Source organism: Suillus subaureus (genome assembly GCF_016647635.1).
Source record: "Suillus subaureus strain MN1 chromosome Unknown BJ212scaffold_11, whole genome shotgun sequence".
NCBI lineage: Eukaryota > Fungi > Basidiomycota > Agaricomycetes > Boletales > Suillaceae > Suillus > Suillus subaureus.
In genome coordinates this window covers 775,972-800,769 of record NW_024538567.1, presented here as the reverse complement: position 1 = coordinate 800,769, position 24,798 = coordinate 775,972, and the positions used below count along the sequence as shown (strand labels likewise).

The window sequence follows — 24,798 nt, the reverse complement described above, 5'->3', positions numbered from 1 at the left end:
AACCGATCTGGTGGGGGATCCAGAAGAAGATACATGCGCCCTTGTGCCTATCTCTTCTTGTTATCGAGCGGTGTGCCATACTTTTTGACAACTTTTTGACCATATGGCACTTGTTGTTAACGATGGGTTTCAAATAGATCAATTAATCTCGCCATACGCAGTACGAACTGATCGAAGTCCTTTGCCGAGGCTTCTATCGGTCCACACTGACCATTGGTTCGCCGATGGGAAGTATGATAATATCCGAGGGCGCATAAACTTTTCGAGGGTACACTCAAGCTGAAAGAAACCTGAAGAAACTGCGCGTTCTACATTGCGGTTCCGGATTCTAACTTCAGATCTCGTTAGATTAGAGAATTTTCAACGCCCAGGCACAACTTTGTGCACTGATAGACGCTCGGCAATAGTACTGCTGCACCAGATTGGCAAACGTCATACAAGCACCCTTTGTAGCATGATTGCGCTGCAGAACTGGAGCTGTAAAGCTGACAATTGGCCTGCGTTTTTGACTATGCATGAGTGATGTGCTTTAACAAGCCACCAGAATTTTCGGTCCCGCAATTGACTGCGCGGGCCGCGGATCCTCCGCATTTGGCAACGCTTAAGTACTGGTCAATTTGAAATGCGCTGCTTAAAGTTGTGATGTGCATGAACTGTTGAAGACGCAAGAAAAACCTCCGAATACCATTCCTCTCCTGGTTAAAAATTTGCCAGGATGCAATTGTGTGTGATTCCCACTCAACGCCGACTTCCACGCGGTATTCGGACGCTGGAGCCTGGAGCATCGCTCACTGCCACAGCCGCAGCGCTATCGGTAGCTCTGAGTCCGCAACTTCTTCGGACCTAGGATTCAATCCGTTTACGGAGTATGTATACCCAAGGCTAAGCACTTGAGTTGCAGGCTCAGCTGACTATTTCATATTGCCGTGTTCTAATTGCAACTTTCATCCTCACTCACTCGCTCGTTCATCCTGTTGGTTAGGTCTGCAAGATGTCCGTAGAATATGTCGTCCCGCGTTTTGATGACACCCTCGGTGCTTTGCTCGTAGGCTTCTCTGTCTCTGCCACGTAGGTATTCACGGATTTGACCTTTCAGTTTTGAATTTGACCTTGCGTTACAGTGCATTTGGAATGTTGACCATTCAGGTGTTCACTTACTACAGGTGTTTTCCCCAAGACAAGGCTGGATATAAGGCTCTCGTAAGTGCAGGACTAGTATCGGGTTCACCTCCACGCTCATTATACAACAACATTTGACCAGGTTGCATTGATATGGTGAGGTGGATGTCCTCCCTGCTGAAAACAAGGCTCAGATCATCAAGGTCGATTGCTGTCATTGATCAAGCCTTCGTTGGTTACGGTGTATATTTCTATACCATCACGTGAGTTGTCCGCTATCATCGCCTCACGTCGCTGAATGAATGCACTAGAAATTATTTGAATCCGCTCCCATTGGCTACAGGAAAACCACAGTGGTGAGCCATTCTATTCCAAGTAATGACCTCTTTCCCTCTATCTAACGTTTGGGCTAGGACTCTTATAGTGAGGCCATACTTTCGTTTACCGTTAGCATAAATTGAGCTTCCCTCGTGCAACAGCTGCAAATGACTTTGGGCGTGAGTGCCTCCCACCAACTATATGTGGTGTACGTGTCTAATCGAAGCATCATTTCGAATACAGGCTGTTGTTGGTGCCATTGTCAAGGCGTACGTGGAATAGTTCTACCGATATGAACATGTGAACGAGTAACTGACCTTCGGCTTCTGATAGCTGTTTTACACTGCGAGTCTGGAGGTGTAGGAAGCTGTCTTCACATTATTACAGAATGTTGTGTTGATGTTTGCACAGTTAGCTATAGAAATTGGTGGCTCACAGGATTCTTGGTAGGTTGAACTCAATTTCGCATTTCCCTGTGCTGATAATGGTCCTTGTAAAGTTTTTAATGGTTCTTGCGCAACTTGGCACGGCAACCAGTGAGTGCATACTAGGTTCTACTCCGAGACTATTCTGAATCTTCTTATCAGTATTCACTGTAAAATGGTTCTATTTTTTTTTTGATTGCACCGTCAAGTATATTGACGTTGTACATGAAACAGTTTTGAATTGCCTTCTTTCGCGCACATGATTGCCTTGAAGGTACATGAGTCTACGGTTATCTATCCTCCGTTCTCACTACTTTTAGGCCTTGGGAAGCCTTTCCTTGGGCATTGGAGTCGTTACGGACATGAGCATAGCTGCCGCATTATGCTTTTACCTTCAGAAAATGCGCTCAAGCCATTCAACGTGCGTCTCACAAGTTTACATTTGTCATGTATTCTGATGAATCCGCTATTCTAGTGCATATTCCATGATTAATACGTTGACAATATACGCGGTGAATACTGGTCTTCTTACCAGGTTGGTCTCGCTAGTGCTTTCCAAAGTTTAAAGCCTGACACACGCTCTATATGCAGCACCGTCAGCTTGTCGACCCTTGTTCTGGTGTGTGATAATATTATGCGCAGGTTTCACAGACTGAATTGTGTGGAAAGTTCAACATTATGCCGACGAATTTCGTGTTTATATGCCTGTATTTTGTTCTGAGCAAACGTAAGTCATGAACAAATCATTCTTGCGTCAAGCTTAGATAGGCTTATCCAGTGTATGCGATATCATTCCTGGCTACGTAAGCGGATTACGAGGCTGTTCTTATTGTCTCACTTATATCGTTGCTTAGACTCAACACTCGAAAAATTATACGAGGTCGTGGCACAGACCCTGAAGGAGGAAAGACTCCGAGTTTTAGTATAGTTACCGACTCCATACAGATGCCCATACAGCTACCGGTGCCAACCATTCGGGAAGAACTATTAGCTGGTGCGGCGATTTCCTCTATTCCGCTGGAATGCATCTAAAGGATTCACTATGATAGGATGTCACCAGAAGTCGTGAATCAAAATTCATAGTACCAAGTTCAGTATGTACTTTTGTCTCGCGTCATTGACCTTGTGATAACTAGTCATCTAGACAGCACCCTATGATTTTGGCTGGTAATTTTTAGCTGTCGTTTATATCATCCCCTGTGACCCCTCGACTACCCATACTCTGCGCACGAGGTGCGCTTTCTCATTAAATCTGGCTCTGCCGTTATTCGTCTCTCCTTCATTCGTAAAAAGGCGGCGCCTGTTGCAGTACTCATACCGGGTACCCAACGCAGGCATAATCATAACTGGGAATTTTGAAGGAAATTTGTATATCACCACAATAAAAATGCGATAACGCGCTGTACTTGTTTCGTTCAGCGGATACCGTGTGTGCAGAATACTACTAAGGTTATATAACTCTCCCTTTGGTCGCCATGTCGTGGTTTGGCTCGGGTCGCACATCGACAATGCCTCAACGTTCACTGCATCTATTATTGTAAGCCTCATCAAGGTTTCCGAATATCTCCCTGATCCCAGTGACACTGGTGGGAACAACTCTAATAACGTACAGTGTTCACCATTTCTCTGCACTCCCACTCGTTGTGCAAAGGGCAGCCATTATTGTTGAGGTAAACATGGTTCGGGTCTACTGTGACTGAATACGTGCGATTCATTTTCGATGAACGCTCGAGATACTCATTATACATCGTGCACACTCCACCATGATGCCTTCGGCCTTCCTCAGCTTAGCAGGGGTGTCGTAGATATGCGCTGCGGGTGCTTGACTCCGTAGGCAGACCAATAGAAAGAAGCCAGCTGTTCCTTCTACTTGGCTATCACTGAGAAAGCAAAGAGTCACCCATATCTTGGCGTCGTCGACTTCGATGGTTACACACTCATATACATGTGGAGCCGACTCGCTGGAGGTATTGTACACTGAAGCATATCATATTGTCTTAATGTACAGGCGAACTTCAGACAGACAGATTGGAAAGACTGTGTAAGATCTAAAAGCCTTGCCTCGGACTTTCCCTGCTCTACCAAGGAGCAAACTGGGGATTGTACCCATGCTGCAGACGAACTAAAGACTACGGGACTCCGAGTGGAATGACGGAACGACAAACCGAAATAAGTCCGCAATCTCTTTTTGTGCGGAGGGTGGCGTAGGGTGCTCTAGCCTATGTAGAACCTCTGCGGTGGGTCATTCCCCTGATTTTATTAATCCCATGTTGATACGTTCATTGCGAGGATCGTACCCACAAGGCTTCGATTGTTCCAGATCGAAGAGTTTGGACCTGGTTGTCACGAACTATGTGCTATAGTAACCATTAGTACCGGCACGGTGACCATGAGAGTGCCTGTTTTCTGTTAGTAACTCTTCCTTCTGAAAGGCTAGTTCAGTTACAATCAGTTGCTTGCGTGCTCACGGGAGTCAATTCGAATATGCCTTCAACCTTGATGTTTGGGTGTCTAATGCATCACTTTGTGGACCCTCAAGTCAGTTTCTCCTTTACTTGATGGGAAGCTTGGTAGTCACATGTCTGGGGCTCGAGGGTTCCCATTCCTCGGAATGTTTTAATCTCATAATAGCTGGTTTGTCACGCAGTTGATATAATATACTCCAAGTCCCAGGAGCCAGTTTCGTATGATTATGGAAGTTTGAATGTGGAGAATCAACGTTCAACGGCGAAGTACCCGAAATTTAGGTTTAGGTTCAGGGGTATCTGGCATTTTTGCGAACTTGAAGCTTACCAGATTTCTACAAGGCAGATTAGGTTGGCAACAGTACTAGTAGCACTCGGCACTTACTGCGGCGTTGTCACTGTCTCCCATTTTGAACTAGGGAGATCGAGGTTCGAGATTCTGATTGCGGAACTTTCCTGTGCGTGCTGAGGGCTGAATTCTGCAGTATGACACGAGAGTACCAGCACTGATATGTTAGATTTTTTTTCAGAGGACGGCGCAGATTCGGAGGAATTGCTGTGAGTACTCTCATCGGGTACCCCATACATGTAAATCATTTGTTTCTAGTAGCACTTGCGAGTGTCGCTCTCTCGTGACTCAAATTTCAAACCCGACCCCCCCCACCTTGCTCTGTCCGTCATCATTTTCCTGCCTCCTCCAGTCGGTTCTTCTGAAAGTTTTCATGTCCTTTTTTTTACCGTTTCTCATCAGAGATTTTGCTCTGTTCACTGATCTCTCCTTGATACGTCATACACTTTTTCACATAAGCAGCCAATCATTACTACTGATATCGTAGAGAATACTAGCCATGAAGACATCCCTTCCTGTCTCCTGATACGGCCTATTGCGGCGTGTGCCAGCGTACCAAGGAGTCCCGGTACCAGTTTTCAAATTATCACTATCGCAAACCCACGGTCGCACCGAGTATAACTCGCGAGCAGCGCATAGTCTCCAATTTACTTGTGGATAACATATTTTTAAATCTCGTATGCAGTACGAAGAGTAGGTGGCCGCCCGTCAATGTATAGCAAGCATCTGATATCCATCGCAAGAACGACAAAATGATCTGACCCACTACTACCAGCCAAAATATACATAGTGGCACAGGGGGTGACCAGCTAGTATTCGAAGATCCCACTCAACACAATTGAGAGAGAGGTGTGCTCATCCCTGATACTCTGAAGCGCACTTCTGGTCTCAGGTATCGCCTTACATGGAAGGCAATACTGTATATCCCTGCAGTTGGTTGGCAGAATTGTACGAGCTCTCGATATCCAATGTCTAATCATCCATTCTGCTTGTCATTGGAAGATCACGCACCTGAGGTATTAATAAGCTGCCAACCCCGATCGGTGAGCGTGCATGCGCGAGCGAGTCAATGGACGAGCTGTGCATCTATCTAGACGTCGTTGCACTGAGGGTATTTAGTGGAGGATGCAAAAGGATTTCAAGAATAGTTGGAAAGTAACGAGTCGACTAATGACTTTGCTAAAGTAGAATAGTTTGCGTTCGAGAGGTATACGAGAGCCAGGTGACTACACCGCAGAAGTATCAGGATAATATATACAACAGCTTGATGTACACAGGAAGGGTAGAGAATCCATGATGAATGACTCGTAAAACGAAAGCAGACGACAGAATAGAACTACACACCGACATGAATGAAAACCATCCTCTGCTCCAACGGAACTTTCGTCTTCACGGTGTGTGTAGCACGATTGAGTGCCCAGGCCGCCTTAGTGCAGTCCATCACAACACCGTCCTCCAAATCCTCGAACATATTATCGTAGAAAGCTTTTACCACATGTTTTGCGACAGCGTCGTCGACCTCCCACAGCGTACCAATGACGCTCTTGAACCCCGAAAATTGTAGTCCAGCAGCGAGGTGAATGACTTCGTCGGGTGTCTCCTCATCGCCGACGGCGGTATGACACGCTGATAAAAACGCGAACTCGGCGTGGGGAATATCTTTCTCCATGATATCAAGTAGCGTGATAGGTTCGTCCTTCATGACGAAACGAGAATTGTAAAGCTGCTCGCGGTCCTGCTTTCCATGACACGCAAGGTGCATCCAATTGTTCTCTTGCAATGCTTGCAGTGCACCTGCTCGTGTGGCTGCATCACCAGAAATAGTGGTACGGTTGATCGTCTCAGGGACGAGATTTCGGACAAGCTCGATCTCGCTGTCGACAACCAAGAGCTCCTTGCTTTTCCCTGCACGCGGCTGACCCTGTCCGATCACTACGAAAGATGGAGGGATACGCTTCTTCTTCATCTGTCTAGATCTGATCAAAACCGAAAGTGTCGGGGTGTAAGAACAGATGTAGATCAGCTTCTCGAGCGATCTGCCTTTATTTGAAAGGGGTGAGCTGCGTGGAGAGGGATGGACGTGAAAGCGGCAGTTGGACATAGCCAGATTCGAGATTGGTGCTGTAATTTCAAGGTCATTCTGGAGGACGTTGACGATGGGTAGCATGATGTTGTCCCATACTGTCCGCAAGAGAACTATTAGATCATTCCGCGGCACCTTTGGGCCCATAATAGATGCATGTCGTATAGCCCTGGCGAAACGATCCTTGAGATTCTTCAGATCCGTAAAGGTAGTAGGCGGCAAGGGAACATGATGGAGGTCTCCTGACGTCACGACAATAATGGCGCTGCACAAGTATCGACTCGCGATGAGGATGATGACTGGGCCATAACACGCTGCTGCTTGCAAGTCTTCATACGAAGGCGGGAGCAAGAACCGCGAGAAACCTTGAAGATTTCGGATTTCAGCTACCACTGCTTCCCACTGCGCCTGAAGTCTCCTGTACTCTATAGCTGCTCGATCAACAGCAGCTCGGTCAGTGTTGCTGGCGGAACCATGATTGTCAGATAGGCGCTTGCTGATCCCTGATAGCTTGTGAGTTAGTTCCGGACTTGCAGACTTCAGGTCTTCCAGCAGAGTCCTGAGTCGAGAGGCCAGCGACCACTGCTGGCCACGACCCTGCTCCAGGAGTTCAACTGCTCGTCGCAGATCATCATAATGTATGGCACATGAGGCTGCAGCTACTGGCAGTAATTGGGCGTCGCGAAAAGCGGTTGCAGCCTCGCGCCGTAAGACGGTCGACGATCGCGTTATCACGTGGTTCTCGAAAAGCTCCAAAGAGATTTGGTATGCCTCTAGGGCAGAATCGTGTCGATAGAGATCTGCATGGCAAGCCCACTTTATTGCCCTTCGGATGCGGTTAGGAAAGCCTTCTGTAGGATGTCGTGATGCCAGTCTGAAGTTCTCTACAGCGAACAACAAATCAACAGACTTGCGTTGCACTTCGTAACGAGAGAAATAGGCTTCCCCCAACCATGAATAGCTGGAAGATCTATTCGGGTGCAGTGAAGGCAAAGCTTCCAATGATTCTTGGCATAGTCGAATGACCTCTTCGACATCTTCATCCTTCTGAGTTTGCGTAAAACGAGAGCAGAGCACCAAGCTCAAATTGTGAAGAACTGTATGACGAAGCGGGTGGCCATGCGGCCTTAACTGAAGTGAGTCGCGGAATAGATCAATGGCCTCGTCGAGATCCTCGCTGACATTCAATTCGCCATATCTGGTTTTGAGCGCGATGGCCAGGTTGTTAAGCATGCAGTGACGATTTGGATTCCCACGTGGGCACAATGTCAGTGCCCCGCGCTGGAGGCTGACGTTTCTGGTGATGTCGTTGACATCACCGCATCGGCAGAAACGGGCGTAGAGGGCGAGTCCTAGATGGCTCAATGAGAAATCACGAGATCGGTGCTCAACAGGGCATAGGCGCAGCGCTTCTTCGAACAAATAGATGGCCTCATAGAGGTCATGAGAGTTGCCTCGGTGATGGAAGCGGGACAGGAGTGGGTGGGCCAAGGTAATCAGGTAGGAGGCGCGATTAGAATGTCCCTCGGAACACAGAGAAACAGCTTCACGACTACGTTGTATGCACTCGTCTAGATCATCAATGCTGCCACATTGTTCAAAGCGTAATCCGAGAAACCATGCAAGCTTGCTGAGTGTTTGTGGACGCAATTTATGGCCCAGGGGACATAGCTTGAGGACGACTTGAATGTGAATGCCCTCATTGAATGCGTCTATTGGAAGTTTGTTGCACGCGCAGATCACATAATCGACGCCATGTACTCCTTGCACCATGCTATGAAGGTAGGTGCCCTCTGGACAGAGGGGCAATAGCATGCAGTACAGTTGCGCAGATTCGTGGATATAGACGGTGGTGAAGTTCTCCTTGCTGTAGCGCCGGGTCAGCGCTTCAGTGAGGTGATAAATAGATAATGGATGATCGGGATGGCCCTGCGGACGCAATGCAAGGACTTTGCGGAAGAGAGAGGCGATATAGTCGATGTCTTGAAGATCATTTTCAATGTAGCCTTTGAGGCAAGCCCTCGCGAGGTTGGTGAGAGCCCCTGCGCGGTCAGGATGGCCGACCGGACATTGGTCCAGGACCAACTGGAAGTGCTGTACGGCATCGTTCAGGTGAGAGACCGTCTTGCTTGTCACGTATGTGACAAATCGTTCATGGCCCACATCCGTCTCTCGAGCAGTCTCACTTTCAACGATGGACTACAGTAGGTGTTCCGTCAACAAAATCCAATAACACAGAGGTTGATGCCACTCACGTCAAGCAGTGCGCTACCATGGTCGTCGCAAGGATGTAGAACAGCGGCCCTCAGGTGAATACCATGAACGGACGGGAAGGAGTTGTCGAGATGTGAGTATATGCGTATGAATGAGAAGCTGGTTACTTACCCAAAGGCTCATCTCCGCGATCGAAGTAGCTCATCCCACGATGATTCTAATTTTGCAACGACTTCCCCATTGCCCAGCATTCGACTGAGCTCGTAGGATACCCTGATCTCCGCGGATAATTTAGGCACCTCGCATAATGATCTACAGACGAATGGTCAGTCCTCGAATCGCATCTGAAAGTCATTATGAACTTTACAAAATCACAATATCGCCCAAAACTTCGAATTCATCGGATGATACCACTCGGACTGCTGATTTCCAGCGCCTCTTCGAATCGACATTAATGGACACGTAAAAGCCTGCGGGTATGCGCTCGGAAGGGAGTGGAAGGTCTTTTACCCTGATAACTGTAGGCAGAGGATGAGGCACGAAATGAATATGAAGGCAATATAGGACCCACGTTCAAGTCTGATATATCGATCTTCTAAGCTGCCTGGCATGATGGTGCGATGGAGGAAAATGACAAGGATCGAAGATGAGCTGGGTGGTAAATAGAATGAGCGGTAGGAGAAGATGGGAGTGGGGATATGGAGTCTGTGAATGAAGTCAAGGTGATGGAGATGAGTAGTCGAAGGTTCAGAACGTTCAGGTTTAATGTTGTGTATTTCCATGTTGTGCGATGGCAGTTCAGCGCTGCAGCGCTAGCATGGTAGATGCTTGTATGATTGCACTAATAAGCGCAAAGATCATCAACTAGCAACAAAATGCCAAGGATCAGCAAAAGTGGCACGCCAAGGACAGCTCATGGACTCAACAACCTGTGATGTAGACTAGTGGTTGATTGAGACGTAGTATGATCATCAGCACAAGGCTAAGGCAAAATGTAGAATCCAGTGTATTTCATGATGTACACGATACAAACCACTAAAAACGACGGGGCAAGGCGAATTTGATGCAATCGTATGCTATGCGCAAAACGAAGCGCACTGAAAAGCCGATCCGTCCCGTACAAGTCCATGGCACATTAGCGAGGGGGAAGGATGATCGAGTTAGAAACAAAGGCAACAGATTGCATAACGGGTCGAATGTGATTGCAAGAGCTACATGGCGGGACGTGGCAACTGACTTGAGCTTCGAGATGAAGGTGAAGGACGTGTTGATTCTCGTTAGCACAGGAGATAACAAGCCGGAACTTCAACGAACCCATGTCTACAAGGGCTGAGCCTGTATGGAGTACTTGGTGACACCCCAGGTTGAAAATAACAAATTACATAATGAAGCGAAGCAGAAGAGACCAGATGCTCAGAGCGCTCATCGCTTATTCAATTCAATTCAAGCTCAAGTTTCAAGTTTGAAGCGGGGTTCTCATATTCTCAAACGACCATCAATAATTAATCTTGCTGCTAATTTCAGACCTCGAAGGACTTGGAGGATTCAGGCTTCCACCAGCCACGTTCTGGATTCAGACCGAAGCAGCCCAAAAATATTATTGATGGCGATTTTTGTTGCGATTGGTCAGTCACCTAGTGGTGAAGAAGAGAAGTCCTCATGCAGTCCGCAGCTTCATGTTCAATTTCTGTTAATGGAGGATAAATCTACCAAATGCACAAGCGTGTTTTCTTTTTTTTTATCAAGTCCACCTCGTTCATGCAGACCATAATACAGCAATCTGGACCAAATGTGTGGGAGGCTCTATGGCGACAGCTGTCATGTCTTCTAGATCCCGATATGTGGTGATTAGTCTATTATATGCTCAGGTTCAGTGCCTGTGCATGATGCCTTGTCTCCAACAAGGCCATTTCCGATGATTCAGGCTCATCAATAGGAGACCAAGAAGGATTTCCAGGATAATTATTTGATTGTATCATGTGTTCTTTTAACGAGAACAGAACTAATTTTTGTAACCTATGACAGCTGGGATCTTGAGTACACCACTTGAGAAATGCCTCATGGACTTCCCTGCTTGGACTTTGGTAAGTTGGAGTTCATCGCATGTTAGATTGAATTCGATAGTCATTGTTTACAGGTACAATTCATGAGCAATCACCACCTTCCATGGATTACGAGTAAGCTGTCGTGGCCTACTATCGAAGGTGGCGGATAATGCATCTTTACAATAGAGGCTATTGAGTCTGACTACATTCCTTTACATTAATGTGACATTGTCAAAACTTGCTAAGGAAAGGTTACACTTGTCCTTTCCTCTCACAGCAACATACAGAACAATATTAAAATCTTGTACACATCGGAATAGTGACAAAAAGATCCAACCCACTGCTATAAGCCAAATCATACATAGTGGCACCAAGCAGCCATTCAAACATCCCACTCGACACAATTGAGAGAAAAGGTATGTTCATCCCTACATAGAGCTTGAATTTCTGCTTGTGCTGTGTATATTTGCCTCGATCTCAATTGGTTTCATTTATTAGCGAGATCTTTAATAGTAATTGCAATCTATCATCAATATCATCAAAGAATTCATGTTAGACATCATTTCTCTCGCTATCCGCAACTGTTCAATTTCAGTGCTTGAAGTTCTGCTGTTGCTGTGCATTTTTACCTTGATCTCAATTGATTTTGCACTTATCAGTGAGACACTCAATAGTATTATGGGTGAATTGCAATCTGTCTCTGTAGAACAGCTTTGTCACTTTGCAAATGACTTTTAAAATGGATGCGAGGAGCACGACATTATGTTCAACCTTGATGAGGCCATCAAGCACCATCAAGTTGCACTGGCGCTCTGTCCCCCTGATCATTTCAATTGATATACGTCTCTGAAGAAACTTTCTGACAGCCTCCATGACAGATTCAAGCAGCAGGGCACATTGTCTGATCTGGATGAGGCCCTCAAGCTCCATCGAGCTGTACTGGTGTTTGCTCCTCCTGGTCACCCCGATTGATTCAATTCTCTCCACCACCTTGCCAACAGACAGCCTTGTGGCAAATTCCAGCAGCGAAGGGATTCTGTTTGACCTTGATGAGTCTATTGGCCTCCATTGAGCTGGATCAACGCTCACCTCTCCAGACCATTCTAATCGATTATCATTGTCTCTGAGCAACCTTGCCAACAGTCTTCAAGCTATATTTGAGTAGTGGGGCGCCTTGTCTGACCTTGATGAGGCCATCAAGCTCCATTGAGCTGCACTGGCACTCTGTCCCTCTAGAAATTATGCTTGATCTGTGTCTCTTAACAACCTTGCTGTCACCATTTTTGCAAATTGAGCAGCAGTGCACTTCGTTTGACCTTGATGAAGCAATTGTGACTCACAGAGACCTAATGGATGTCATCACTCATGTGAATTGGCATTGGTTCTATGATTATGCAACTGTTTGTGGACTGGAAACATAAGTTGTGGCGCTCTGGTCAGATTGTTAGCCCAGGAGGGCACAAACACAATGCATCCACAACACATTGCGGACTTGCAACAATGAACAACTCAAGTGTGGATGCAAAGCTGGACGCATTGAGCAAAAAGACCACCATCCCATCTAGTGAATAATGATGGTCCACAAGAGTTTCTCCCTGAAAGGAAGGTCCCCACAGTGGCAACACAACTCGAGGACACTTTCAAAGCGGTATGTGATAACCATATAAATACTGTTGTGGTGACCTTCATCCTCTATCCCTTACCAACTGTATCTGCTACCACTGCAAATGCATACACACCCTCACATAGTGCTGCTGCGGTCTGGTCCAGAACCACAGTTTGAACCAGACTTTTGGTCCAGTTCTCCTTGGTCTGGTCCATGGTTCTCACATCAGCCAGAACTGGACCAGAAGATGGTTCTTGGTTCTTGGTCATCCTGAACCATTCTGTTTTGGTTCGGCATTCCCAAACTGTTCCAAACTGTGGCTTCGACATCATTTGCCTTGATGTCAAGCTGACCTTCGGGATTTGCGCTTGATCATGCTTGATCGGTTGGTCAGGCTGCCTTTTAGCCTTTTTGAATGTAAGTACCAATTAATCAGACTGCATTTCTCTTCCACTGATATATGTTTTACTATGTTGCAGCTATCTCTGTCTATACATTTTCCTCAATGGTCATGATTCTCCACCAGGCTTTCCACATTGCCCAATCTCCTGGAATATCATCATTCTTGGGTGCACAGGTGTTATCTTCCTGTTCCATGCACAAAAGGGGGACCCAACAATGAATCTGTGAGTTATCTCCCTCAACATGTCTCATGACTTGTGCGCACTGAATTCTGATGGCTCCCTCAAGGATGCCTCAGATATTTTATTTTACAATGATCCTGACGATCATGCGCCTTTGCTGCAGGTCCCACCACCAAAAAATGCCTTCACCACTCTGCTCCAATCTGGACACACACCAGTGCTAACTATGGCTGGTTCCCAATGTTCTACTCACACATCAAGGCCCTCCACTCATGTTTGGGATGCTGACAATGTGTCCTCAAGCACGAGCACAAGGAAGCGTGCATTATCCAGTGCCACTGATCCTCCAGCACTGAAGAAAGCTGCTGCCATGCGTTTTTTGTCACCTCTGGACTCTGATGAAGAGGATGAGGACAAGGGCAATAATGAGGGTGTACCTTCTTCCCCCCCTACACAAGAAGGGTCATTGTATGATGAGTTTGTTCCACACCCAGACAACAACAACAACAACAACAATGAAGCCAAATCTGGGAATGGAGATGATGCCAGTCAGACAACAGTACATATCTCTCTCTTCATTCATTGTTTCTTAACTGATGCTTGTGTTTAGGTCTCCAAAAGTGAACACACAGTGGATCTCTGTACCATATTCACTCACACCTCTGATGGGTGGGTCTGCAACCTGTGCAAGTAAGTTTTTAGTTCTATTTTTAATTGTTTCTCACTTTGTGTATGGGACACTGGTGAACCTGGCCACAAGCACATGTTCTGTGGTGGTACCTCAATGTTGCAGACACATGTTGTTTGCAACAAAAGGACTCATTTCCAGGTATACAAACAATGGTGTGAGGTGGGGGGCATTATGATGCACCCTCATGCAATCCCACCTGGCAAAGATCTTGCAGTGATGCAAATGACTCTTGATGCCAGCCTTGTCTTGAGGCCACCTGCATTTACCAAGGATGGCCTACTGGAATACATCATGGAGCTCATCGTGACCGAAGACGAGGCCATCCAGCTAATAGACAAGCCAGCATTTCGATGTTTGCTGCAGTATGCATGTCCATCTCTTACCAACAAAGATATCCCACATCGCACGAAGTTAACTGACACCATCAAGGCTTGAGCAACCTCCATTGTTCAAACTATCAAGGAATGTCTGGCAGTATGTTTTTTTCTAATTATATTGTGACCAGTCCTTTGAAACATTTTGGTAGCATGTTGACAGTGCAGTTTCCATGACATTTGACTCATGGACATTGATTATTGGTGAACCCTTTTTTTCCATTACTGGGCATTACATTTGGAACCCCCCCCCTGACAAGTTGCTACAGTGGGAGTTGAAAAACAAGCAGCTTGCTTTCAGCTGTGTCAAAGGCAACCATAGTGGCCATAACATTGGCCGCATACTTGTTGAGACCATAGATAGGTTCAGCATTCACAAGAAGGTGAGTTTTTTTAAATGTTTCGCATTAGCATTAGAACTAACTTTACTTGTATGTATAGGTTGGGTGGATGACATCAGATAATGCCTCAAACAATGACACTGCCATGAAAGAAGTGGTGAAGGTCATTGATGAGGATGGCACTCATTGGCTTCCGGGTTCTTGCCACATCCAATGTCAAGAACACATCCTCAATCTCACTGCATGTCACTTTGTTGATGCAGTCACACCCACCCCTCAAGCAACATTACTCAAAAAGATCTGCAGTGCTATTGATAGTGGTGATGAGACTGACATTGACAGCTTGACAAAACAGCTCGCTACACTGGAGGATGATCCCGAGGCTATAACCAAGGATGGGTTTGATGTTGGGGATGCCATTGGAAAGGCACTTGCTCTCATCAAACAGGTGAAGTCTTAGTTTTCATCTTTGAGTTGTTTTCTGATGCAAAACTTAGATTCGCAAATCCCCACAAGCCTGCACTTTCTTGAAGAAGTCCTGCAAGGAAGAGGGCATCCCCATTTGTGAGATCTTGGCCTGGGTGAGAACGTGCTGGGCATCTCTCTTCAAATGCCTGGAACGTTTCATGTCTCTTCATCTGGCCATCAACTGCTTCACCCTGCTTGCTGATGAGAGTCCCGAAGTCCTGACATTGCACAACAAATCTTACAGCGACTTCAAGCTTGATTGGACTGACTGGAAGAAAATTCAGCTTGTGTGTAATGTCCTCAAGGTAGCTATTCTTTTTTGTTCATCTACATGTTTACTTACTTATGTTTAATAGGAGCCCACAACTGCACAACAATCATTCTCTTCAGCCACACACCCAACAGCCTCCCAAACCATACCCACACTGGAGTGTCTTGCTGATATGTGGCAGACAATGGCCAACAGTGCAGAATATTCGCCAATCGCTGATGCAATTCACAAAGGCCTCAAGAATGTGGGGAAGTACTATGAGAAAACTAACAACTCAGATATATACTTTGTCTGTCTGGGTGAGTACTTTTTTCTTTCTTTCTCCTGCAGTGTATTTCTAATGTAATTACAGTTCTTGACCCCAACTACAAGTTGGCGTATGTCAAAAGTCATTGGAGCGCTGCAAAGGTCACAAGTGGGAGGGTTCATCTTCAAGCCCTGGTAAGTTTTACTTCACTTAATATTCCATCAGCTGATTGTTGTGTAGTTTAATAAATATTACGAAGCACCTCTGATGTTGCGCACCATGGAACATGCTGTCATGCCAATGAAAGTGTTGCAGGGTGTTCAGTATGGCCAATCCTGGATGCGCGATGCTGTCACAGCACATCAAGCAGCAGACAATTGCACGTGTGACCCACTTCAAGAACTCTCATCATATCTCACTTCGCCATTGGAAGAGACAGATAATATTGTGGCATGGTGGGGGGTACATTTTTTTCTTTGTATTATCACATTCTGAGCTCACTCTATTCATTAGCTACACTCACTTCAGTATCCAACACTATCTCATATTGCGTGCGATTATCTACCAATTCAGGGCAGTGCAGTTCCCTCAGAATGTGCTTTCTCTAGCGGGGGGATCACATTAACACTTTGCCACAATGCACTGGCCCCAGCTACATTCTCCACACTCCAATTATTGAAGGTGGGTTACCACAATGGTCATGTTTCAGCAGCTACAGAGGCAGAAGAGTTTGCAGGCTATGTTAGACTAGCTACTCAATGTGTAGACTAGCATTTTGTCAACATTTTTTTTGCACTCAGTATAGAAAAAAATTCAGTTCAGTTCGAGTTCAGACCAGAAAAAAACTGGACTGGACTGCAAAGAACAGTTCTCAATGGTCCTGTTCTGGGTTTGAAGATTTTGCAGAACTGGACCATGGTTCAGTTCTTGGTTCTCGTCCTGGACCCTCTGAACTAGACCGAACCGGACCATGGCAGCACTACCCTCACAACAGTTCAATCAATTATCTACTGGCCCATGTACATGTATCCAACACCTATGTTCTCTAACTATATTTACTTCTTGCCTCCAGATGATCCAATCCACTTCCCACCCCTCCTCATCATACAGTTATCATTTTTCCAGTGCAATGCAGGTGCATGCTTCTGCTCCCTCATATGCACCTGTTGGTCAAAAGCGCGTCGCAGAAGACCTTGAAGACCATGAGACCAAGCAAATCAAAATGGGCTCTGGCAAGATCAATAACGACCTGTATTTTGTGAGTTTTATTTTAATCTTGTGAAGTCACATTCTTAATGCTTGGGACAGAAACCTGTGTTAGATCAATATGGTCAACACGATGGGACATACACATGCTCTAAGGATGGTATGGTAATCCATCCTGGGAGTCACATATACGATGTCAAGACAGCAAAACATCTTGGTTGTGGACTCATGTTATTCAAATGGCCTCTTTCTCCAGAAATGTGCGTATCCTCCATCTTAACACTTCCAATAAGCATGTCTCATTGCTTTTATGATTAGTTGTACACAACATGGTGCCTGCAAGAGGCATTGGGACGACAGCTGTGGAAAGCTAGCAGCTGAGGGTGCCCCCCCATACTCAGCCACTTACCAAGGTTCCATGAGTTCTGCTTCTGCTTCGCCTGCAGGAGTACCCAGTGTGGCATTCACATTCAGTTTACCCACAACCACCATGATGACGCCCTATAACTCACCACCAGAGACTATGCCAACAGAGGCCACTGAACACACCCCCAACCCTGAGTCTTGGGCAGCTAATGAGGTACAGGATCCTGCTCTAGTGGCACCCATGCTTCCCCCATCTCGAGTTCTAGAGATTACATTTGTAGGGCATCAGCAAATCACTTTGCTTCTGTGGGCTCTGTACAGCTCTGTACAGAAGGGACCAAGCTGTGGCCAGCCATTTTTTGGTGGTGGGAAAAAAGTGTTTTACTGATGGGGTCCATGGAGACCTTGACTTTTGAGGGGGATTAATGATTTAGAAGACTTTGTGGATCCTGTCCTTCCCATCTCTGAGCCTCTGTCCTTTATGTTGCCAGAGACGATGCTCAGAGGCCACCAAAGACCCAGGTGTTTATCATCTCTTTAATGAGATAGAGGACTTTGTGGATCCTGTCCTTCCCATCTCAGAGTCTCCGTCCTCTCTGTTGCCAGAGACCATGCTCACAGAGGCCACTGAAGACCCAGAAGTTTGGAGGCTCATTAACGAGATAGAGGACTTTGTCAATCCCGATTTTCCTCACTGCAAGTCTGCCACAGATGCTGCTGAAGACCCTGATTTTTGCCACTTTCCAATCAGGACACTTTTGATAAGTTCTTGGCTAAATAATTCTTATGGGAGCGTTTTACACCATGACCCCCCTCTGAATTAGAATCTCTCTCCTCTGTCCTCATTGACCATGAAATGTAGAGTTCACATATTTCACTGCTTCACTACTATCCACTATCCTTTCTATATTTTGCTATCTGCTGTCGTCTATTCATGTATAGCACCAGACATTCTTTCATACTCTATGGCACAGCGTACTACCTCTTCGTTCTTATTATTACTATTACTGTTGTCATCAGTGGCGAAATACATACATTACCTTGATCTTGTATATATGCGCTGGAAGATGTCCCCTTCCTACCATATTCCCCCCTTACACGAATGCACAAAGAACATCTTGCTACTGATAATTAGAACATCGAATGAATTGCAAAGGTTTGTAGAGTAGACGATATCATGTGAGGGAATGCGAAACAACCGTATGGTAAAATGGAAGATAATCCTACAATTGACAGGTGCTACACTGACCGAGATGAAAGGGCATCGAAAATCAACCACTTAAAAACCTATACCAGATGAAAGCAATACGGCAGGAACTACACACCGACATGAATGAAAACCATTCTCTGCTCCAGCGGAACCTTCGTCTTCACAGCGTGTGTAGCACGATTGAGTGCCCAGGCCGCCTTCGTACAGTCCATCACACCGCCGTCCTCCAAATCCTTGAACATATTCTCGTAAAAAGCTTTCACAACATGTTTTGCGACAGCGTCGTCGACCTCCCACAGCGTGCCAATGACGCTCTTGAACCCTGAAAATTGCAGTCCAGCTGCGAGGTGAATGACTTCGTCGGGCGTCTCCTCATCGCCGACGGCGGTATGACATGCCGATAAGAACGCGAACTCGGCGTGAGGAATGTCTTTCTCCATGATATCAAGTAGCGTGATAGGTTCATCTTTCATGACGAAGTGAGAATTGTAAGGCTGCTCGCGATCCTGCTTTCCATGACACGCAAGGTGCACCCAGTTGTTTTCTTGCAATGCTTGCAGTGCACCCGCTCGTGTGGCCGCATCACCAGAAACAGTGGTGCGGTTGGCAGTTGCAGGGACGAGCTTTCGGACGAGCTCGATCTCGCTGTCGACAGCCAAGAGCTCCTTGCTCTTCCCTGCACGCGGCTGACCCTGTCCGATCGCTACAAAAGATGGAGGGACGCGCTGCTTCATCATCTGCCTAGATCTCACCAGGGCCGAAAGTGTCGGGGTGTAAGAACAGATGTAGAGATCTTCCAGGCATGGCTCCTTCGAGCGATCTGCCTTTGTTTGAAAGGGGTGAGCGGCGTGGAGAGGAATAGACGTGAAAGCTGCAGTTGGACACAGCCAGATTCGAGATTGGTGCTTTAATTTCAGGTCATTCTGGAGGACGTTGACAATGGGTAGCATGATGTTGTCCCATACTGTCCGCAAGAGCACTATTAGATCATTTCGTGGCACCTTTGGGCCCATAATAGATGCGTGTCGTATTGCCCTGGCAAAGCGATCCTTGAGGTTGTTCAGATCTGTAAGAGTGATAGACGGCAAGGGAACATGATGGGGGCTTCCTGATGTCGGAACGATGATGGCGGCGCAGGAGTATTGACTCGCGATGAGGATGACGACTGGGCCATGACGCGCTGCCGCTTGCAATTCTGTATGCGACGGCGGGAGAAGGAACCTTGAGAAACCTTTAAGACTCCGGATTTCAGCCACCACGGCTCCCCACTGTTCCGTAAGTTTCCTGTACCGTATTTCTGCCCGGTCAGCAGTAGCCCTGTCTATGCTGACTGCAGAACCTTGAGCCTCGGACAAACACTTGCTCAACTCCAAAAATCTGTGGGCTAGATTCATATTTTGCGCCTCGAGGTCTTGCAGCGGAGTCCTGAGTCGAGAGGCCAGTGACCATTGCTGGCCACGACCCAGCTCCAGGAGTTCGACCGCTTGTCGTGAATGGTCATGACGTATAGCACATGAGGCTGCATCTACTGGCAGTGATTGGGCGCCGTCAAAAGCAGTTGCAGCCTCGCGTCGTGAGATAACCGTGGATCGCATCACCACATGGCTTTCGAAAAGATCCAGGCACGTCTGGTATGCTTCTAGGGCAGATTCGTGTTGATAGAGTTCTGCTTGGTGAGCCCAGTCTAGAGTGACTCTGATGCGGCGTGGAAAGCCTTGCGTGGGATGTCGTGCTGCCAGCCTGAAGTTCTCCACAGCGAGCGACAAATCAGTGGACTTGCCTTGCACTCTGTAACGAGACAGATAGGCTTCCAGCAACTTTACATAGCTGATGGATCTATTCGGGTGCAGTGAAGGCAAAGCCTCCAACGATTTTTGGCACAGTCGAATGGCCTCCTCGACATCTTCATCCTTCTGAGCTTGCGTGAAACGAGAGCAGAGCGCCGAGCTCAAACTGAAAAGAGTTATATAGCGGTACGGATGACCGTGCGGCCTTAACTGAAGTGAATCCTGCAACAGGTCAATAGCCTCGTTGAGATCTTCGCTGACATCCAATTTGTGATATCTAGATTTAATCGCGTTGGCAAGGTTGTTGAGTGAGGAATCACGATCTGGATTCCCAGGCGGGCGCGACGTCAGTGCCTCGCGCTGGAGGCTGATAGCTCTGTTGATATCGTTAACATCACCATGTTGGTCGAAACGGGTGCAGAGGGTGGCTCCTAGGTTGTCCAATGAGAAATCACGATATTTGTGCCCAACAGGGCGCAGGCGCAGCGCTTCTTCGTGCAAAGAAATAGCCTCGTCGAGGTCATGATATTTTCCTTGGTGTATCAAGCGGTCGTCGAGTGAGCAGGCCAAGTTATTCAGGTAGACATCACGTTCAGAATGTCCCTCAGAGCACAAAGACACGGCTTCACGACCGCGTTGGATGCACTCGTCTAGATCATCAATGCTGCCGCATTGTTCAAAACGTGATCCGAGAGCCCATGCAAGCTGGTCGAGTGCATTTGGACGGTGTTCGTTGCCCAAAGGACAGAGCTCGAGCACAACTCGCCGAATGTGGATGCCCTCATCAGATGTGTCTATTGGAAGTTTATTGCATGCGCGGATCACATAATCAACACCATCTTCCCCTGCCGCGATGCTGCGAAGGTAGGTGCCCTCTGAACAGAGGGGCAATAGCTTGCAGCACAGTTGCGCGGATTCCTGGATATAAACAGCGATGAAGTTTTCCTTGCTGAAGCGCCAGATCAATGTTTTAATGAGGTGATAGATGGATGATGGATGATCGGGGTGGCCCTGGGAACGCAATGCAAGGGCTTCGCAGAAGAGAGAGGTGATATAGTCGATGTCTTGAAGATCGTTTTGAACGTAGCCTTCAAGGCGGGCCCACGCGAGGTTGGTAAGAGCCCCTGCGCGGTCAGGATGGCCGACCGGACATTGGTCCAGGACAAATTGAAAACGCTGTACGGCTTCGTTCAGGTGAGAGACCGTCTTGGTTGTCACGTATGTGGTAAATAGCTCATGGCCCGCATCTGTCTCCCGAGCAATCTCACATTCAACGATGGACTACATCAGGTGTTCCGTCAACAAAAGCCAACAACGCAGAGGCTGATGTCACTCACATCAAGCAGTGCGTCGTCCTGATTGTCGCAAAGATGTAGAACACCGGCCTTCAGTGTAAGGGAAGGGTGGACACTATAAACGGGCGGGAAGGAGATGACTACGAGATGTGAGTATATGCGTATGAATGAGAAGCAGGTTGCTCACCGAAAGGTTCATTTCCATTATCGAGCAGCGCATCCCATGATATTTCAAGTTTTCCGATGACTTCTCCATTGCCAAGCATCCGATCGAACTCGAAGGACGCCCTGATCTCCACTGATAATTCGGGTGACGCGTCTAATGATCTACAAGCAAAAGATCAGCCATCGACTCGCATCCGAAAATCGCCATGGACTGTACAGGGTCACGGTATCACCCCACACTACTGATCTATCAGATGACAGGACTCTAGTGGCTGATTTCCAGCGTCTCCTCGAGTCAACATTGATGGATATGTAAATGCCAGCAGGAACGCGCCCGGAGGGAACCTGAAAATCTTGTCCGCTGATAACTGTAGATAGGGAGTGAGGATACGAAATAGATACGAAGGTGGTATGGAGCGACTTACCTTCGAGTTTGATATATCGGCCTTCTAAGCTGCCGGGCATGGTGATGAAGCAAAACGGGAGGGATCGAGGATGGGTTAGGTGGTGTGTGGGGATATGGGGACTGTGAATGAAGCTCAGGCTCAGGTGAGGCAGAAAAGAGAAGTTGAGGGTTCAAACGTTCAGGTGATGCTACACATGTATTTCCATGTTGTTCGATGGCAGTTCAGCGCTAGCGTGATGGTAGACGCTTGTATGATTGCACAGAGTGCTGAGACCGAGAGATCACCAGCTTGCAGCAAATGCTGTGGATTAACGAAAGTGGCACGTTAAGCTTTCAATGACGACTCAGAACGTCTGATGTAGACCCTACCGTTGTTTGAGCATGATCATTAACACAAGGCTGAGGCAAAATGCAGAATCCAGTGTATTTCATGGTGCGAACAATACAAACCACTAAAAACGACTGGGCCAGGTGAAAATGATGCTGTCGTGCGCTACGCGCAGAACGACTCGCAATATTGAAAAGCCAATCCGTTCTATACGAGTCCATGCGAATGATCGAGAAGTAGAGGCAACAATGTGCGTACGTAATGGGAATGCTCCCGCTGACAAATATCTCACAGGTGCATTGAATCAATCCAGAGTTCTCCATTGAACATCACCTCTTGCTCCTGGGCCATCGTAGGACGTGGACGCTGTCGGGCTAGCCGTGGCAATGTACGACTGGACGTGCCAATTCCGTACTGATACCGAGCGACACCGCACAACCCTTCCGTTTTCCCTCACCCCCTTAGTTTCTACGAAGAAAATATATATACGCGAGGCATAAAAAATTGCGCTTGAGATCTTGTATCATTGGCTCATGACCTGAGATAATCTTCCGGCTGACCGTCCGGTTTGAAAATTGATGGTGGGCACTCGGCCAGCCATTTTGCCAGGATCACGAAATCTTTCATTGTGTCGAGAGAGAGGAGGCGGGCATATGGTGGGGACGAAGCGAACTTCAATCTGTGGATGGTCAAAGATATCACTCCTACGCTGGCGGCACTCATACCTCAAGAAGGTGATGGAAGTTATGCAGGAGGAAAACTCGTGCCGAGTCCCCGTCATTGTCTTGCCTTGATGTCAGCACTCTGAACATTATCTTTCGGCACCGCCCGTCGGTAGACAAGTTCGTTCCACTAGAGCATCCCAAGCGCAGCTTCTTCACTCGTCTTGCTCGCTCAAAGTTACCCGTGGAGCCTGCAATCGGATCACACCCAACCAACCAGCGCAAGAAGAAGACGAGGAAGTGCTAGGAATGATAATGCAAGTTCTTTCTTGTCTCTCAGACTTCCTTCAACATGATGGGTCGTAAGTGTTCTGTGAATCCTCAGTTCGGGGTCAATAACTGAAGACGAGCAGCGAGAAGGACCTCTAACTGACGCGCAGAGCCCACCGCTTGATCATCTCTCCCCTTGTGGAGCTCGACAGCACTGATAACCGAAATCTTTGGAAACAGCCAATGCATAATCGAGGAAAGGATTCCCCAAAATGACCCCAGCAATGAAATATCCGGACGTCGTCGAGGTATATGCTGCGTGCAGGTTACAGGCAAGCTTTAGTTGCGTCTTGCGCAGAATTCTGTTCTTACCAGAGACAGAATGAACAGGGATATATCGCAATGGAGCGGGTACGCAAGACAAAGTCAGTGGCAGCGAAGGGTGGTGTTCCTCCCGCTGCAGCATACACGAGTGCCAGCTCGTCACAGCGTGGATTAACATTGAAGTGATCTACATATAGGTGGGGTCATCATCGCAAGATATGGTTGGAGACGGAGCTCAATATTTGCAAGCCACCCGAGGATTCTTAGTATCCTAGATTTTCGTGCGCTTAGTTTGCATCCTCTGTTCGTTTCGTTTTTCTTATTCTCCACGCTGGACATCAAATACACCATGTTTCATCGGGTCATTTAAGCAGTTCTGCTTCGTAACTGCACTGTCCGTGCCGCCAATACGCAGGTTTATTTATACCCAGCATTTGTGCACGCGTTCTACTACGGACAATTCCTACTGGACTCGAGGCAATCATAATTGGCTGCGTGAGGCGCCAAGAATGACAAGGAAGTGTGGGAGGTCGAAGTGAGCAGCGGGAGACTGCGGGTAGATCGCGGTGGTAGTGCCAGGTCAGCGGTAGCACGAGAAAGGTCATGGTCGGCTGTGCAACACCAGGTTCATGGAAGAGTGAGGAGGGGTCTGTGTTGGCGTGCCAGGGCGGTGAGACGTTGCAGGACGTTGCCCTTGGAGTGTGGGAGGAGTGCAGGAGGTCGAAGTGGGAAACGGGAGACTGCAGTGAGTCATGACGGCAGCACTGGGTTAGCACGAGCACAAAGAAGGTCCTGGTTGGATATGTGTGGCAATGGAGGGCAACAGCAGGATAATAGAAGGGTGGGGAAGGGTCTTGGTTGAGCGTAGCGGGAGGCGGCAGGAGGTTGCTCTAGGGCGCAGGTGGTTGTGTCAATGGCAGCGCCGCACCATAGCTACAGAATGTTGCTTGGGGTGGCACACTGGCACTTGGATGTGGGGGCCGCAAACGATGGGAGATCGTGGTTGGCAGCAACATTCAAGGTAGACTTTCGGAAGTAGCTGTTTGGATTCTAAAGACAAAATTGCACAGCCCCCGGCGGTGTATATTACGGAAGAGACATGTAGACCACTTGTGTTTCCTCGGTGAGATTTCCAAGCGAAAATGCTTTGATCGTTGGAGCTCCTCATGATTTGGATCT

General features: G+C 47.4%; 8 protein-coding genes across 8 annotated transcripts; 3 read left to right on the top strand and 5 right to left on the bottom strand.

Moving 5' to 3' along the window:
* Positions 1–650: 650 nt before the first annotated feature.
* Positions 651–3,337, top strand: BJ212DRAFT_1346674 (uncharacterized protein). The gene is made up of 20 exons (XM_041335347.1): positions 651–1,068; positions 1,122–1,200; positions 1,262–1,275; positions 1,323–1,382; positions 1,431–1,475; positions 1,533–1,542; positions 1,599–1,616; positions 1,681–1,706; positions 1,771–1,796; positions 1,849–1,883; positions 1,937–1,973; positions 2,025–2,040; positions 2,097–2,136; positions 2,183–2,283; positions 2,338–2,397; positions 2,454–2,481; positions 2,532–2,589; positions 2,641–2,665; positions 2,717–2,856; positions 2,912–3,337. The coding sequence occupies exons 1-20, from the start codon at positions 992–994 to the stop codon at positions 2,929–2,931; spliced, it is 915 nt and encodes a 304-aa protein (XP_041194528.1). The 5' UTR covers positions 651–991; the 3' UTR covers positions 2,932–3,337.
* Positions 3,338–6,012: 2,675 nt separating this feature from the next.
* BJ212DRAFT_1479648 (CHAT domain-containing protein) lies at positions 6,013–9,755 on the bottom strand (the record flags this gene model as incomplete). The annotated part of the gene is made up of 5 exons (XM_041339926.1): positions 6,013–8,958; positions 9,015–9,132; positions 9,184–9,285; positions 9,341–9,491; positions 9,545–9,755. 5 exons carry the CDS (start codon positions 9,753–9,755, stop codon positions 6,013–6,015), a joined length of 3,528 nt encoding a protein of 1,175 aa, XP_041194527.1.
* A 1,899-nt stretch (positions 9,756–11,654) lies between these two features.
* Positions 11,655–12,225, bottom strand: BJ212DRAFT_1298715 (uncharacterized protein; the record flags this gene model as incomplete). Its single annotated transcript, XM_041332744.1, has 3 exons — positions 11,655–12,024; positions 12,108–12,121; positions 12,151–12,225. The coding sequence occupies 3 exons, from the start codon at positions 12,223–12,225 to the stop codon at positions 11,655–11,657; spliced, it is 459 nt and encodes a 152-aa protein (XP_041194526.1).
* Positions 12,226–13,992: 1,767 nt separating this feature from the next.
* BJ212DRAFT_1497582 (uncharacterized protein) lies at positions 13,993–14,334 on the top strand (the record flags this gene model as incomplete). Its single annotated transcript, XM_041341548.1, has 1 exon — positions 13,993–14,334. The coding sequence occupies one exon, from the start codon at positions 13,993–13,995 to the stop codon at positions 14,332–14,334; it is 342 nt and encodes a 113-aa protein (XP_041194525.1).
* Positions 14,335–16,729: 2,395 nt separating this feature from the next.
* Positions 16,730–17,673, top strand: BJ212DRAFT_1497579 (uncharacterized protein; the record flags this gene model as incomplete). Its single annotated transcript, XM_041341547.1, has 3 exons — positions 16,730–16,858; positions 16,909–17,066; positions 17,125–17,673. 3 exons carry the CDS (start codon positions 16,730–16,732, stop codon positions 17,558–17,560), a joined length of 723 nt encoding a protein of 240 aa, XP_041194524.1. The 3' UTR covers positions 17,561–17,673.
* Positions 17,674–18,272: 599 nt separating this feature from the next.
* Positions 18,273–21,971, bottom strand: BJ212DRAFT_101549 (CHAT domain-containing protein). Its single transcript, XM_041328851.1, has 3 exons — positions 21,652–21,971; positions 21,507–21,604; positions 18,273–21,450 (listed from the first exon to the last, which is right to left on the bottom strand). Exons 1-3 carry the CDS (start codon positions 21,728–21,730, stop codon positions 18,490–18,492), a joined length of 3,138 nt encoding a protein of 1,045 aa, XP_041194523.1. The 5' UTR covers positions 21,731–21,971; the 3' UTR covers positions 18,273–18,489.
* BJ212DRAFT_1346630 (uncharacterized protein) lies at positions 21,680–22,113 on the bottom strand (the record flags this gene model as incomplete). Its single annotated transcript, XM_041335346.1, has 1 exon — positions 21,680–22,113. A coding segment is annotated over exon 1 (282 nt), but the record flags the coding sequence as incomplete, so codon positions are not given.
* BJ212DRAFT_101548 (uncharacterized protein) lies at positions 21,972–22,790 on the bottom strand. The gene is made up of 3 exons (XM_041328850.1): positions 22,486–22,790; positions 22,405–22,434; positions 21,972–22,336 (listed from the first exon to the last, which is right to left on the bottom strand). The coding sequence occupies exons 1-3, from the start codon at positions 22,684–22,686 to the stop codon at positions 22,214–22,216; spliced, it is 354 nt and encodes a 117-aa protein (XP_041194521.1). The 5' UTR covers positions 22,687–22,790; the 3' UTR covers positions 21,972–22,213.
* Positions 22,791–24,798: the final 2,008 nt, after the last annotated feature.